This window comes from Drosophila subpulchrella, chromosome 3R (assembly GCF_014743375.2).
Source record: "Drosophila subpulchrella strain 33 F10 #4 breed RU33 chromosome 3R, RU_Dsub_v1.1 Primary Assembly, whole genome shotgun sequence".
Classification (NCBI taxonomy): domain Eukaryota; kingdom Metazoa; phylum Arthropoda; class Insecta; order Diptera; family Drosophilidae; genus Drosophila; species Drosophila subpulchrella.
Window position 1 is genome coordinate 17,352,920 of NC_050609.1, and position 13,944 is coordinate 17,366,863.

Genomic DNA, 13,944 nt, shown 5'->3' on the forward strand with positions numbered 1-13,944 from the left:
AAAATAACATACAAAATGGCACCACAGACCAACAGCAACAACTCCATCGCCTTCGTCTCGAAGACCCAGCACTACTTGAAGGTGAAGAAGCCTCTGCTGGAGCGGCAGCGACGGGCCCGCATGAACAAGTGCCTGGATACGCTGAAGACCCTGGTGGCCGAGTTCCAGGGCGACGATGCCATCCTGCGGATGGACAAGGCCGAGATGCTGGAGGCGGCACTCGTCTTCATGCGCAAACAGGTCGTCAAGCAGCAGGCGCCGGTCTCCCCACTGCCCATGGATAGTTTCAAGAACGGCTACATGAACGCCGTCAGCGAGATCTCCCGCGTGATGGCCTGCACCCCGGCCATGAGCGTGGATGTGGGCAAGACGGTGATGACGCACCTGGGAGTGGAGTTCCAGCGCATGCTGCAGGCCGACCAGGCCCAGACTTCAGTCCAATCAGCGGCCCCACGCCCACTCAGCCCCGCCTCCTCGGGCTATCACAGCGATAACGAGGACTCCGAGTCCGCCGCCAGCCCCAAGCCAGCCCAAGAAACCATGTGGCGCCCTTGGTAGATCATCATCAACCAGATAAGCAACGACATCGTACCCCGTCTTCCATCTGCTAAATCATCATTAGCAAATCACCATCGACATCGAATCCTGTCTTCCATTAGCAACTCCTGCTAAAACGAATCATGTCTTCCAATTGAATCGTTAACACTGTGATAACAGCTTTACCTAGATCATAAGACGAACTCAAGCTTTACTAGTTCATTAAGATTTAGACTTTAAGAAAACACCACCACAGCTTTAATAGTTTTAAAATAAAAAACATAAAAAACTAAATACTTTGGTCTATTTATTTTCAATTTCCAAAAAATATCTAGCAGTTAAATCGTTCTGGATTTATTTTCACAAGGAAATATCTTAAATCTTCTATGATTTATTTTGCTGGGGTCCATATAGGAAAACATTAAATCATATAGGTCTAATGAAACAAATATTGGCCGCCCAGAAATACAATGCACATTATATTATATCATATTATATCACTAATTATTATAAAAATAGCACTTTTAGCTTTTACATGATCAAAACCAATTTTGTATTTGAAGATCTTTTTTCTTGATTTATAGATTTGGTTTTAAAGTACAGTCGAACTAAAGTACCTTTGACCCTAACACTGAGATGTTATTATGTGCCTTTTAAGGCGACAATGCGTTAGCAATGTTAGTACTGTTATGCATATATCTTGTACCCCTTCTTGAATAGATCAATTCATTAGAATTATTCCACAGATTATGTGTTAAGGGCACACATTAGGCCATCCCTCCCCCACCTGATGAGTGATCTAAACAAGTTCTGTGCGTGACACCCCAGCTGCGACCTCCTCGACGGAGTGTTTGGGTCCCCCGGGTCCAAGTAGGAGGTCCTCGAGTTGCAAACCCAGACAAACCCCTGGGCAAGCGTCGCCCCCGAGAGGCAGGAACACAAAGAAGATACTGAGACCTGTCTACGCCTCGATCAACAGCTTAACACTGTGGTGTTGCACGTGTTGCAGGGTGTTATCGAATCTGCATACTGGATGTCCCTCGAACCCCTGGACAGTGCTCACATATCGTTATGGTTTTTTTTTCAGTTAGGGGAGGTTCCGGGACCATCGAGTTAAACCGTCAATTACGACCCCTTTTGTGAACTGCACGTGCGTGCTGAGTGATGGGCGGGGATCGAACGGGAACGGGACTCTTGAGGCTCCGTTGATATCCTAAACCAACAATGACAATGGCCACAACTTTCCTGGAACTCGCCTCCCGCATATATAGTATGGATATGCGACACACCATCGCACATACTAATTTGTAAACTAAAAAATAAAAACCAAATATAAAAGACATGTCGCGCTGTCTCGTGTCAAGTGCAATGTCTCTGTGAAATTCGATGATCCAAAGGACCCCACATGTGTTGTGCATCAACACACTGATTGCTGTCTGTGTTATTTTATCATTACAAAACCAAAGAAACCGCCACGTAGGTCCGCCATGTCATATTTACATTTAAGTTGGAGTAGTACCCTCTAGTTAGGATCTTGAGATTTTACCATTCATTGGTAACTATTATATCCTATCCATATTTTGTTTTTAGTTATTACTCAAAATTATAGTTTATATATCTTGATACCAACTAATGGAATCCTTACTCTAAACATATGACAACATCTTATTCTACTAACATGTGAATTTTAAATTATAGGTAATATTTTTTTAGTTCTACAAAAAACGTATGATATGTTCCAATACGATTGAAAAATTTTACTTTTTTTATAATTTGTTTAAAGGGCATCTAAAATTCCAGAAGATTTTGTTCCTTAATATACGCTATTTACAGATTCCTTGTTATTGTTATGCTTACTGTTGTACACATGGAACTGACTAGGGATATATCTCATCCCATCCTTATAGCTCAAGTGCAGATCGTCTTACGTTCAACGGAATTTTTCGCACGCCTCGTTTGATGTTCACGCTGCTGACCACGGAAAATGTAAACGGAAATACCGTAACAGATTCGGGCAGTTAGCACATCCTCTGGTCCTCGGGTCCGCCGGTGGGTGTGGAAGGTCCTGACCGGTCCCGTCCCGTCCGGTGTAACAGGACCTGCGGAACAGGACCTGCGGAGGGAGGGAAGACCTCAATGATCGGTGGGCTTTTCCCGCTGACAATCGAACATCGCACATGTGTGAAATGTTCACGTTTGCAAGTTGCTCACGTTGCCGCATTATGGTATGGTATCTATGGGTTTTTAGGCGGATAGTCAGATAGATAGGTGTGTGGATCAAGGGACGTGACGGGGCCGCAGTTTGGACCGTAACACCCTGCTGCGAGCGAAACGAGGTCGTCACGTGTACAAACACGATCGTTCCCACCCCCCCGTTTGAATTTGAACACTTGGCCCGGAGACAATGGACTGCCAGGGTCAGGTTGATTTTATTTTATATTATTTTTTCACTTCTCTCCTCTACTCTTTTGTGTGCGTCGGGCTAATCTACAGTTTTGGAACCTTAAATGATCGGGCTGCGATAAGAAATCAGTGCACGTGTTCGACCAAAGATTTCCCTGGAAGATAGAAGAGTGAAGGAGAAATGGAAGGCACCACAGTAGTCACCTAAGACCCAGAAAAAAACCACTGCAGGGGCAGCCAAGATTTTAAAGACCCCCAGCGGGGCTTTGGTTTCCCATCCAAATGGTTAACTATTTTTATTTGTTTTGGCCCTGCACACGTGGGCACACAATAAGATACGGAAAAAACAACGAACGAAAAAAAGGAAAACTGGGGGCAATGAGTCAACCAAAAAATAGTAAAAATAAAGGACCAAAAACACAATTAGAACGACACAATCCGTGCATAATAAGGCCGAATAATGCGGTAGCATGAGTCAACCAAAAAAAGATACGTGGAACTGGATGAATCCCGAGTCCAAGGCTATAAAGGTCAGTTTCCAAGAAGTAATTCAATAATTTGGGACTGTTGATCCAGCAAAGGATATTGAAAAGATTGAAGGCAGCTCTTGTTGAGATAAAACACAAGGGATTTTATAGAAATATGCTACCTCTCTATCAAAGATACTTTGTAGCCCAATAAGGGGAGGGACTTTATAGGAATGGTGTTAGTCCCAAAATTTGGTGTTGTCAGCATATTGTGTTTCTTAAATGACTATATTGGGAATTGGTTCGAAAAAATGTATTTAAGTCTTGAAATCTTACATTTGTAGCAAAAAAGGATATTTGAAATAAGTTTCATTTAAAATCTTCAAGAAATACAGTACTAACAACTTTTATTTTGAATTTTTACTCAGCATGTTTAAGTTTGTTCAGGAAATTCTTTGTATATAAATGTCTTTTAAGCCTTTAAAACTCAAGATCCTAACTTTTACACTTATTATTTATATCTTCGCAGAATACTTAAACTTTGTTACGGAACGTAGCATATGAACGATATCATATTGTATAATCAACCATAAATCATGTTAGCATGGCCATAGTTATTGTATGGAATTTCGTTGTTCAATAAGTGATCCAAAAGGTATCCCCAAATAAAAGCAATTATCCCATCCTTTCATTTCAACTCATCGATCTGTTACCACACCCACTCAGCCAACAAAGGCAACCATATAATCATAATCACCTCACCTCCAGTTCAATAGATCCCAGATCCAGGACGAACTGTTAACGCCAGCCTACAACTTCTCACCGAGGAGTCCTGCTTAATTTGTCCCAACTCACACCGGGTTCCAAATATTTATGGTTAAGTCAAGGGACAATCCATTAAGTACGCCAGAGAGATATCCAAAGGGAGCTGGGAAACACAAAAAGCAGAAAGAAATCCTGGGAAACCTTGGCTTCAGCGCCTCACGCGCCATCAAAGATCCACAAGAAAAAACAAAAAACAGAGAAGGAACCGCACAAAAAAGGGACAGGCGTCCGCTGTGCGTGTGCTCCTCCAGCGATGTCCTCGTGATCCTCCTTCTCATACATTTTTTACCCATACCAGCCATACCCCTCATAATAAGAATCGGTCCCCTGCTAATTGTGTGCCATCAGCAACAGAAATTAAAAGCAACTCCTTCGACGTCGACGATCCTTGTCCTCCATCCCCGTCCCCAACACAATCTTTCTTTTTATTTTTGGGCAACGCCTCGCCTCCACATACAATTTGATAAATTTCAAATTACAGCGCATTTAGGATCTCAGGATCCCTCATCTGGTGTATGGAACCTCTACCCCATCCCCCGAAAATTCTACGGATTGTTTGTCTATTGAGCCATGCGGAGATCTTCTGGTTTTCGGGCATTAATTGTCCGGCTCCGTTCGAGCGTTGAAAATTGAAAATATTCTCCCACGTTCTCGAGCTGCACACGTGTTCGAGAAATGGAAAAGGGATTTCCCCCGCCCCCTTGGATCCCTCATCCAGTTCGCCCCATCCCGCTCGCACCGCCGTAGGATAATAAGATAAGTGCACATAAAAACCAAAAGTGATCGGCAGTAAAAGGGAAAAAAAAAACTAAACGAATCTCCTTTTTGAAAAAAGGATCCTTTGCGAGACTGTGGGAACTGGTAGAAAGTCTCGTTTCTCACGATCCTGCAGCAGGATAAAATTCCCCATGCCGGCAACAGGTGCGAGTGAAACGGCACCACATGCCGTCACACTCCAACGCATGCAGGTTAATGCCGATGCAGTCCCTTTTCGAAAAACACACCTGCCGTTTTTGTTGTTGCCTCGCCTGGGTATTCGGAATATACTGTCTGTGTATAGGATTTTTCGGGACACGTATCCTTGTAGTTTCCCACACTCGGTGTTTTGTGACCTGCTCGGGGTTTGGGTTTCTCCAGCGGTCCTGTCGGGTATAAAAGGCCCCTGGCTCCGAGGATCAGACATCATTCGAGCTCAACGCTTCGTACAGTAAACATCCCTCTACAACATCATGTGCCAGAACAAGAGCAACACCAACACCATGACCATCAAGTCGAACAAGAAGCTGTCCTACAGCGTGAAGAAACTGCTGCAAAAGATCTTCAAGCAGCAGCAGCAGCGCGTCGAGGAGGAGGATGAGAACCTCAAGAACACCCTGAAGGCCAACTCCCTGGAGTCCCTGGAATCCATGGAGAACAGCCGCAATGCCGATCTGGAATCCGCTTCTATATGCGCCTCTCTGGAGTCCTGCGAGAACGAGGCCAACGAGCGTCTCTCCCAGTCCTGCGACATGGAGGACTACGATCTCGAGCAACTGCCCACCGTGCCCGTCCACTTCGTCCGCACCGCCCACGGCACCTTCTTCTGGACCGCCGTCTCCGATCTGCCAGCCGACAACGACCTCATCGAGCCCCTCTACTGCTCCACCGCCAACGAGATCGCCATCCCCCAGGATCGCTGGGTTCAGGCCTAAGAAAATCAGAGCCAGCCTTCCACATCCTGCAACCAAGTCTTCCATTGGATCTCCAGCTTTAATCAACGTCTTCCGTTAATTTTTGACATCATTCCACAAAAATTAACACGCAAGCCGATCAACTCAGCTTTACAAAAATTGTGATACATTTTACTTAACATTTACAAAAAAACAAATCAAAATATATATACAATTTAAAAGAAACTTTCGTTGTTTTAAAGCATTTTATGGGCAAATGGGTCTTCCTCAAATTGGTTATCTTCACCATAACATTGTGTTACATTTTTTCAAGGGGAAAACAATTGAATAGGAATCGAAATGCTTTTTCTCCCTCTTTTGTTCCAACGATTTTCCGTTTACAAATCAACACAGAGAGTAAATAGGGAGCGAAATCCTTTGTTAATTGGCATGACTCATTTGAAAAACGATCGAACCCTAATCCGATTCGATCCTGTACCTTTTTTGGTCTTATTGTTGATCAATTTACCTGCCAGCAGGTAGTGAGGATAGGATAGTCGGGGGTTGATTGTTTGGCCTGTTGATTTTGGCTGCATTTCCAACCAGTTTTCGGTTCGGGCAGGTAGAGGATCTGTTGATTGCCAATCAGATCGGTGGAAGAAACAGGGTCCAATTAGATGATCTGCTTATTATGTGAATGAATCAGAGTCAGGTTGGAAATGTGTTGCATACATTTGGGGCGATGCTTCTTTACGGCAATTAAAGGTAATTTATTGGGGCAGTAAACAAAATGGGTGATTTGAGTCCATAAATAAACGCGTTCGCTTGGATATTGTATAAATAATTAATTATATGATTATGCAAAAAAAAGGACTTCCTTGTATTTTTAAAATTTTAAATCATACTCTCAAGCTAGGAATAGTTTCTATTAAAATGGTAATTTTGAATAATTAATTTTCAAAAAATTTAATGGTACTAAAAATAATTCAACAACAGTTTCCGTAATCCGTAATCTATTTTGATTGAGTCCATGTGGTATATTATTAAATAATAAAGGATTTTACATCGTATACACGCAAAGTTCACATTATTTAGAAAACCTGAAATATAAAGAAAATCCCTGTCCCCAACCAATAAACAAAATAATGTTATACTTTTAAAATTTTATTGATTTATTTTATTTGGGTAGTCTGTTTTTGATTTTTCGTTCTCAACTAACCATAAATTAACATTTATAAATTATTTAAAGCTTAATATAAGGTATCTAAACAATGAAGAGAGCGCAACGAACTAATAAACTTAGGAAGCGTTTGCAGTAGGAAAATAGCGCACTCGCATAGATATATATGAATATTCACTGATTGATTATCGTACTTTAGTTATATCACAGTTTGAAATTAAACAAACAATTTACAAATTACCATTATCGGAACTAAAACTAAAAGTATTTCAAAACCATTTGGAAATCGATTAGCCAAACATCGACCTCAATTAACTTGGGTTGTTATGATTTACTTTGGAAGACAACGGATCTTGTTGCATTTTTGGGTTTGCGATTATTATGTTGTAAGGATAAGATCTAGATTTGGGTGGGCGTAGACCCAATTACCAGGGCCTCCAGACGGGCTCCGAGGCGCCGGACTCCTGCGAGCTGACCGACGCCGTCTCGGATAACGCGTTTCCGTCGACGGATGTCACATCGATCAGTTCGTCCTTGCTGGTGAGGAAGGAGCTGTAGCTAATGGCGGCAGCGGCGGCCGCCGGTCCATATCCTCCCAGGAGTGGGAAGGCCAAATGTCCTGGCGACTGCGGTACTTGTTGCTGTTGCTGCTGCTGCTGCTGGAGCAACTGCGTCTGCAGCTCAATTAGTCGCGTCGATAGGAACTTCATTATCTTGCGGCCAATCTCATCGGTCTGCTGGGTCTGCAGCAGGACCTGTGTAATCTGATCGGCTGCATGGACATAGCCCGAGCGAAAGGACTCCACGTGGGCGGTGCTGGTCGAGGTGGGTGGGCTGCCAACACTGGGAACCACCCCCTGCAGGGAGAGACCACCGCGCTGCTTGAGCTTCCTCATGTGGTCCACCGTCAGCTCCAGGATGTCCGCCTTCTCCAGTCGGGTCACATGCTCGCCCTCCTGCTGCAGGCACTCCACCATCAGGTCCTTGAGATCGTCCAAACACTTGTTGATCCTGGCCCGTCTTTTGCGCTCCAACAGCGGCTTCATCACCTTGCGGTACTGATACGTCTTGGACATCTCCATGACCATGATTGGGTGTTCCTTAGGCGTGTTTTAAGTATGGTTCTTTTCAGATTCTCAACTGCACATTATCACTTCGAATTTTGGATGGTTCTTTGATTTTACGAATTACGAGAGTGCGCGTGCGTTGCGCGTTCCACCGATTGCGGTGCGTTCGACTGGCGGCACTTTTACGAAATGAGTGGCAAACTAGTTCCCAGCCCTACTTTTATATGACAGGCCCGGCTCTCCCGGAGATCGGGGATAGCGCTCTCCCAGCCACAAAGCTCCCGCATGATCACTCACACACGCTCCCATGGCATAGCACTCGGGCCCAAGATCGAGTTCCACTTCGGCTCGGCTCTTCTCGGTCGCGGATCGGTAGCTCGGCGACCGGCGCTCGGCAGCGGCACAAAGAGAGGCTACTGTGGGCCACCGATGGGGGTTGGACCTGCAGGTCTGCAGGGGCACAGTGGGTCCACAAGTGCGGAAATATACTCCAAATTCGTAGAATGGGGATCCAAACATAAGATAAATTGGAATCAGAATAGTCTCCACTAAAATCTCCTGGGTGACAAGGAGTTAAAGCTCAAAGGATCGGAAATATTACTCCTGCTGCAGACCCTCCAATATTAAAGTCTGACCATTTCACAGTTACTTGTTGATCTTGAAGTGAGTGCTATCCATTTAAATGTAAGCTACACATGCCATCCTAAGCAAATGGATTAGGTTAATACCACAAAGTACTTTACTTTAACGTATAACTTTACTTATAATATAAAGTTATTAGTATTTTCCAGCGATCTCCAAAAAGTATGCTATAAAAATTTACAATTTAAAAGGATATTTATTAATTCTTGGTTAAAGCTCAGGTTCCTTTATTGTTTCTTTGAATTTAATTACAAGAGTAACATTTTCTGCATTGTTAAAGCTAAATGAAAAGTGGTTTAACAAAACCAAAGTATTTTTTAAAGAATTACACGACTTAGAATTATTTTATGAGGTCCTAGGAACTCCGGAAAGTATGCTATAGAAATAAACCTGTTTGAATTTATTTATTGGGGGGTCCATTGAAAGTATTTCCCAGTACAAACTAAAAATCCAACATTATTAACTGAAATCCACCAGTTTCGAACCAAGGTGCCTGCAAATGGGAGCGAGTGAGAGCGTGCCCGGCCGCAGCTACAAATGTATCTGTATCTGTAGCTTTGGTGCTCTGGCGCGCGTCGTCTTCAATTGATTGCATGGCCAGAGGGAAACTGAGCAGTCGGCTTTCGGATTGGATTGGATCTCATTCTCAGAGACCCAGACCCCTCCCCTGTGGCCCCCCCTCGCCCATGTCATACTTATTGTCAATGATGACAGTGCTCGGCTCCCATTCGCTGTCGAAGTCCGCTGCTCTGTACCGCTCACACCGACAATGAGAATGAGACACGAGGGAGCCTACGACTACGACTACCGACCGACCGACTATATATATTCCTATGTGATTGTGGGACCCATGGCTCCGCGGATGTGTGAGTGCGGTGTGCCTACTTTACGAGACCGTGGGAAACAGATTTGTCGTGTGTTTCCCACACGTTGGACGGATGGCTGGATTGTGATGCGATCCGATGGATTGCTGAAATGTTGTTGCTGTTGCTGCTGGTTGATTTCAAGCGGGTTGACTGTCAGCCGCCGATGGGGGGCAGTGGGCGAACTGGCGGCGGGGGGAAGGGGTTGGGGGAGGGGAGGGGCTGCCTTAACTCGCGCAATTATGTCGCATGCTTGGCTGATGATGATGACTGCGACAACTGCACGGGGAGAAATTGGGGTGCAACTTTGGGTAGTTTCTCACTTCTTTTAAGGCTTTAAGGAAGGAAGGATGTATGTTTGGTCCATTTGAACTATTGGCTAAAAATTTGTACTTATTATTTAAGTAAGAGTAAAACAAATAAGAATGTTTTTAGTAAATTTTATAATGTTATCAGTAAATAATTCGTATTATGATGTCCCTATTTTTAAGGATTTTGAAGTATGGGCACTATGAAGTTTTTAATAAATTAAAAATGGGCTATTTAAGTACTCAATATTTAAATGGAGTTCCATATTCAATGGAATTTTTTATTTTTATATTAAATATCAAGCTAATTTTGTTGCTCTTTACCAAAAAAAAATTTTTTTATGATCTTATCTTTCTAAAATGTTTGTTTGTTACATAAAAAGGGGGTACAAATTATCATTCTAATTTTGATAGTTTTCAGGTATTCTACACCTTGCATGTAAACTATTTCTAACTTAAATTTATACGTAATCAAAACCATTGCTAAACCTCACATTAATCTAGTACAACCTAACTGAATTTCCCCCCCTTTCTCTCAGTGCACAACCACTATGATGGCTTTGGCTTTGGGTTGACTTTTCGCTGAAGCGTATCGATTAAGTGTAACAGTTTCGCTATCTCGGCGCATTGGGAGTTCCAAAAAAATAAAACAGAAAACTGTTTTTGCATAGTCCGATTGCCAACCCTTCGGCGTTTGTCGCCTTTCGTCATAAACTTTAACATCCGGTTGTCGTTCTAAGATTCGTTTTTCGTCCGTCCTCCACACATATATTTTTTTAATTCGCTGATCTCAGGGCTACTGGTCAGCACAGAGTGTATAAAATGTTGCCCCGGCTGTTTTATGCCCCTTTTATTCGCAGCTGGCTTTATCACCATGGCGGCAATATGACACTTGTGGTTGGACGCCTCGGAGTTATTTCTTCTTTTTTTCTGGTTGTATTTTGTATATTTTGTGGCCGAGCTTTTTGCCTGGCTAAGCATTTCCCATGATGCTGCAGAATCGCTCTGTTTGTTTGTCTTCTGGCCATGACTTCCGTTAGCCGTTTGGCTTGACTTGGCTTGGCTTTCTGCTGACTGAAGCTGGAGCCATAACAATTAAGCCTCTCAAGGCATTGCGATGGCTCGCCTTTCAAGATGCCTCAACTTTCAACTTGGCCGGCACACGTGGCGTATGAGTAATGCGAATATGCAAAATAATCACGCAGACAGAAAGACCGCAAAGCCATTTTCGACTAACCTCAATGCACACTAATTGCTTGTCATATATGCCCCGTCCGTGTGTCCGCCGATGTGTATATATACTATATAGTTTTGCACAAAACTTGTTGCCATCGCGCTGGTCGTGTGAACCAAAAGCTAAAAAGCCAAATAGTTGCTGATGGGTAAAGACAGCGTTGAGGGGTCACTCGGCAGCGAATTTTGAATGCTCTCGAAGGAGAAAAGTAAAATGTAAATTAAATGTTTAAGAATATTAAGCCAATATATATTAGTCAAGATTGCTTAAATCCGTATAATTCCAAAATATAAGCCATTTGTTGATATATCATTTCAGAAAAATCAAAGAGGCAGAATAAAAATGCCATTTTAGATGGCATATAATATCTATATATTTTCTATACCCTTTTGCATATGTTCAAGACAGTGGTAATTTTATTAGAAATAGTTCCTATGACAAATATATGATTATTTTGGCATCAAGTCCTAATCTAGATTTCTTATTGAAATAGTATTAAAGTAGTAGTATTAGTATTAGTATTATATTAAAGTATTATCAAAAATTCAAAATCTATTAATTGAATACGAAACATTATCAACAGATTATCTATTGATTTAGAGAGGGAATTTATTTTTCTTAAAGACCTTATTTCTTAAGTAAATCCTGTAGCCCAAGAACCCATTACAAGGAAGTGTAACGACTAACGACTCCCCGAGTCCGCCTCTGAAAGGCACAAGCCCAGGCACAAGCTGGCCTCAGTCGGAGCTGCAATCGCAATCGCAGTCGGAGTTGGCTTCGGAGTTCCAAGATCCGAGCTCCGACTCCAAGTTGGAGTTTGAGCCGGTGTCCGTGTTGCCAAGTCAGTCGCTTTCAATTTGGCAAACGTGCAGTTCAAAGCCTAGACGCTGATTGGGGGCAAAAGTGCGCGGGCTGGCGGGAGGATGGGGTGGATGAGGAGGTTGAGGAGGTGGTGGTGGTGTTTCAGCCAAGATTAATAGCGGCCAAAGGCAAGAGAGTCAAGTCAAGTCGCGTCGAGAGATCTCTGGTGCGCAAGCGTGCGGTGCACACGCGATTGGCACGAGTTTTGGCCAACAAAAAATATATAGAAAAACTACAAAGCCGAGAAAACCCGATTCGTAGCCTGAGCTGGCCTAACTAGTTTTGGCAGCTAACTCCGATTGCTGTGCAGTGTGGGAACCTGCGATCCGGCAAGGACTTGCCGCCTGAATGAGGTCACGGCCTCATTAGATCCCCCATGCCCATAGGCACGCCATACCCCTACTTAAGTCCCATTCCCATCCCGTTTTCCGTTCCCAGTTTCCAGTTACCAGAGCGTGTGAACCACAACATGTCATAATCCCCTCGTTGCGACTAGTCCCTTTTTAAAATGAACTTATCAGCGCCGGGTTCTGCGAGCCTTGATTATAAATGACAACAAACAGGCCAACAAGTAGCAATAACAGCTGCTCAGCTCAGCCCGAAACAAAAATCACATCGAAAGGAAACAGAAATAACAGCGTCGTCAGCAGCAACAATGCCCCGAAAAAGCCGAAAAAACCAAGTGAAATTCTTATAAGCCCTTTCCCACACTCGAAGACATCGACATCGACATCGAAACAACGGCGACGCCTGCGCCTTTTGCCTTTGCCTTATTTCGATTGCCAGTTCAGTTCGGTTCAGTTCCCCAGGACGGAAATGCCCAGCGTCTTAGTCCCACGCTCGCAGAAGGAGAAACACAAGAACAGGTGCTGTTCGTGCCCCTTCGACTACGGCACTGTGGCGAGCCCTAACCCCTCCCCCTCCACCAGCCATATCCATCTCCCCCGAAATCCCGAGCCCCGAACCCTGAAGCCTGCAGACCGGACAACAACCCATGTACTACTGGGCTCCGGGCTCTGGGTACCGTGTGAATGTGAAAACAAAGTCAGTCGTGCATAAATGACGAACAGGCGATGCGCACAGTGGTTTGGAATTACCATCTATTAGGAAAATCAGATACAACATTATATTATTTTGAAAATGATAATAAATATGGATAGAACATAGAGAAATTATTTTATAAATAAAACTACATACCACATTTTAAAAAAACTCTCCAGACTTCATTAGGATTTAGAAAACAGTTCCTTTTCTTTTTGTAAGGTTAAGGTTCCTTAAAAGTACCTACTGAAGGTTTTTAATCAAAACTAAACAAAATTTTTTAATTAAAACAGTTTTATTATTTCACATTTTACGTTAAAATATTTTAAATACATTGATTTAGATTATCTAAATAAAAAATTCGATAAATTAAAATTTTTTTAAAGAATTTTTTTTATTTTAAATCATTTTTTTTGTTTTTTTTTCTTAATTTAAAAACATACATTTTTATCAATGTTGGGAGATTCCTCAGCAGTAGAATTAAATAATACGGAACTCTTAATATACCATTTCGTAACCCACTGGGCCCACTGTGCGGCAGCGTCGTCTTCATCTACCTGCAGCCAAAACTCATCAAGCGGCCCTTGTCGATTGTACGTGCATGGGAAAAGTACACACACAGAAGACCGGAGCTTGTGGATTCCTGTTGGAATTTATTTGGGAAATACGCGCACATAAAAAGGCCTTTACCTCGGCGTGCACCCCTCCTCCAGTGGGTTCACCTCTCACCCTAAGTTGGCTGTGTGTGAGAGTGCACTCAAATTTCGTACGGTGCTTGGGTTATAGCCGCTCGTGAGATCAGCCGGCGTACGATTTCACTCTTGACTGGCCATCGGCAGCGCAGCAACTTGGCCTCATATATAAATA

General features: G+C 43.2%; 3 protein-coding genes across 3 annotated transcripts; 2 read left to right on the top strand and 1 right to left on the bottom strand.

Moving 5' to 3' along the window:
* The first annotated feature begins 15 nt into the window (after positions 1–15).
* Positions 16–831, top strand: LOC119562927 (enhancer of split m5 protein). Its single transcript, XM_037876078.1, has one exon. The coding sequence runs from the start codon at positions 16–18 to the stop codon at positions 556–558; it is 543 nt and encodes a 180-aa protein (XP_037732006.1). The 3' UTR covers positions 559–831.
* Positions 832–5,443: 4,612 nt separating this feature from the next.
* LOC119563221 (enhancer of split m4 protein) lies at positions 5,444–5,947 on the top strand. Its single transcript, XM_037876522.1, has one exon. The coding sequence runs from the start codon at positions 5,462–5,464 to the stop codon at positions 5,921–5,923; it is 462 nt and encodes a 153-aa protein (XP_037732450.1). The 5' UTR covers positions 5,444–5,461; the 3' UTR covers positions 5,924–5,947.
* Positions 5,948–7,029: 1,082 nt separating this feature from the next.
* On the bottom strand, positions 7,030–8,306 carry LOC119553313 (enhancer of split m3 protein). Its single transcript, XM_037863643.1, has one exon. It carries the CDS (start codon positions 8,147–8,149, stop codon positions 7,487–7,489), a length of 663 nt encoding a protein of 220 aa, XP_037719571.1. The 5' UTR covers positions 8,150–8,306; the 3' UTR covers positions 7,030–7,486.
* Between the last annotated feature and the right edge of the window lie 5,638 nt (positions 8,307–13,944).

What these genes read in the sequence shown, in the direction of transcription:
- LOC119562927 (XM_037876078.1), top strand. Translation starts at nt 16, where the DNA reads ATGGCACCACAGACCAACAGCAACAACTCCATCGCCTTCGTCTCGAAG.
- LOC119553313 (XM_037863643.1), bottom strand. Translation starts at nt 8,149, where the DNA reads ATGGTCATGGAGATGTCCAAGACGTATCAGTACCGCAAGGTGATGAAG.
- LOC119563221 (XM_037876522.1), top strand. Translation starts at nt 5,462, where the DNA reads ATGTGCCAGAACAAGAGCAACACCAACACCATGACCATCAAGTCGAAC.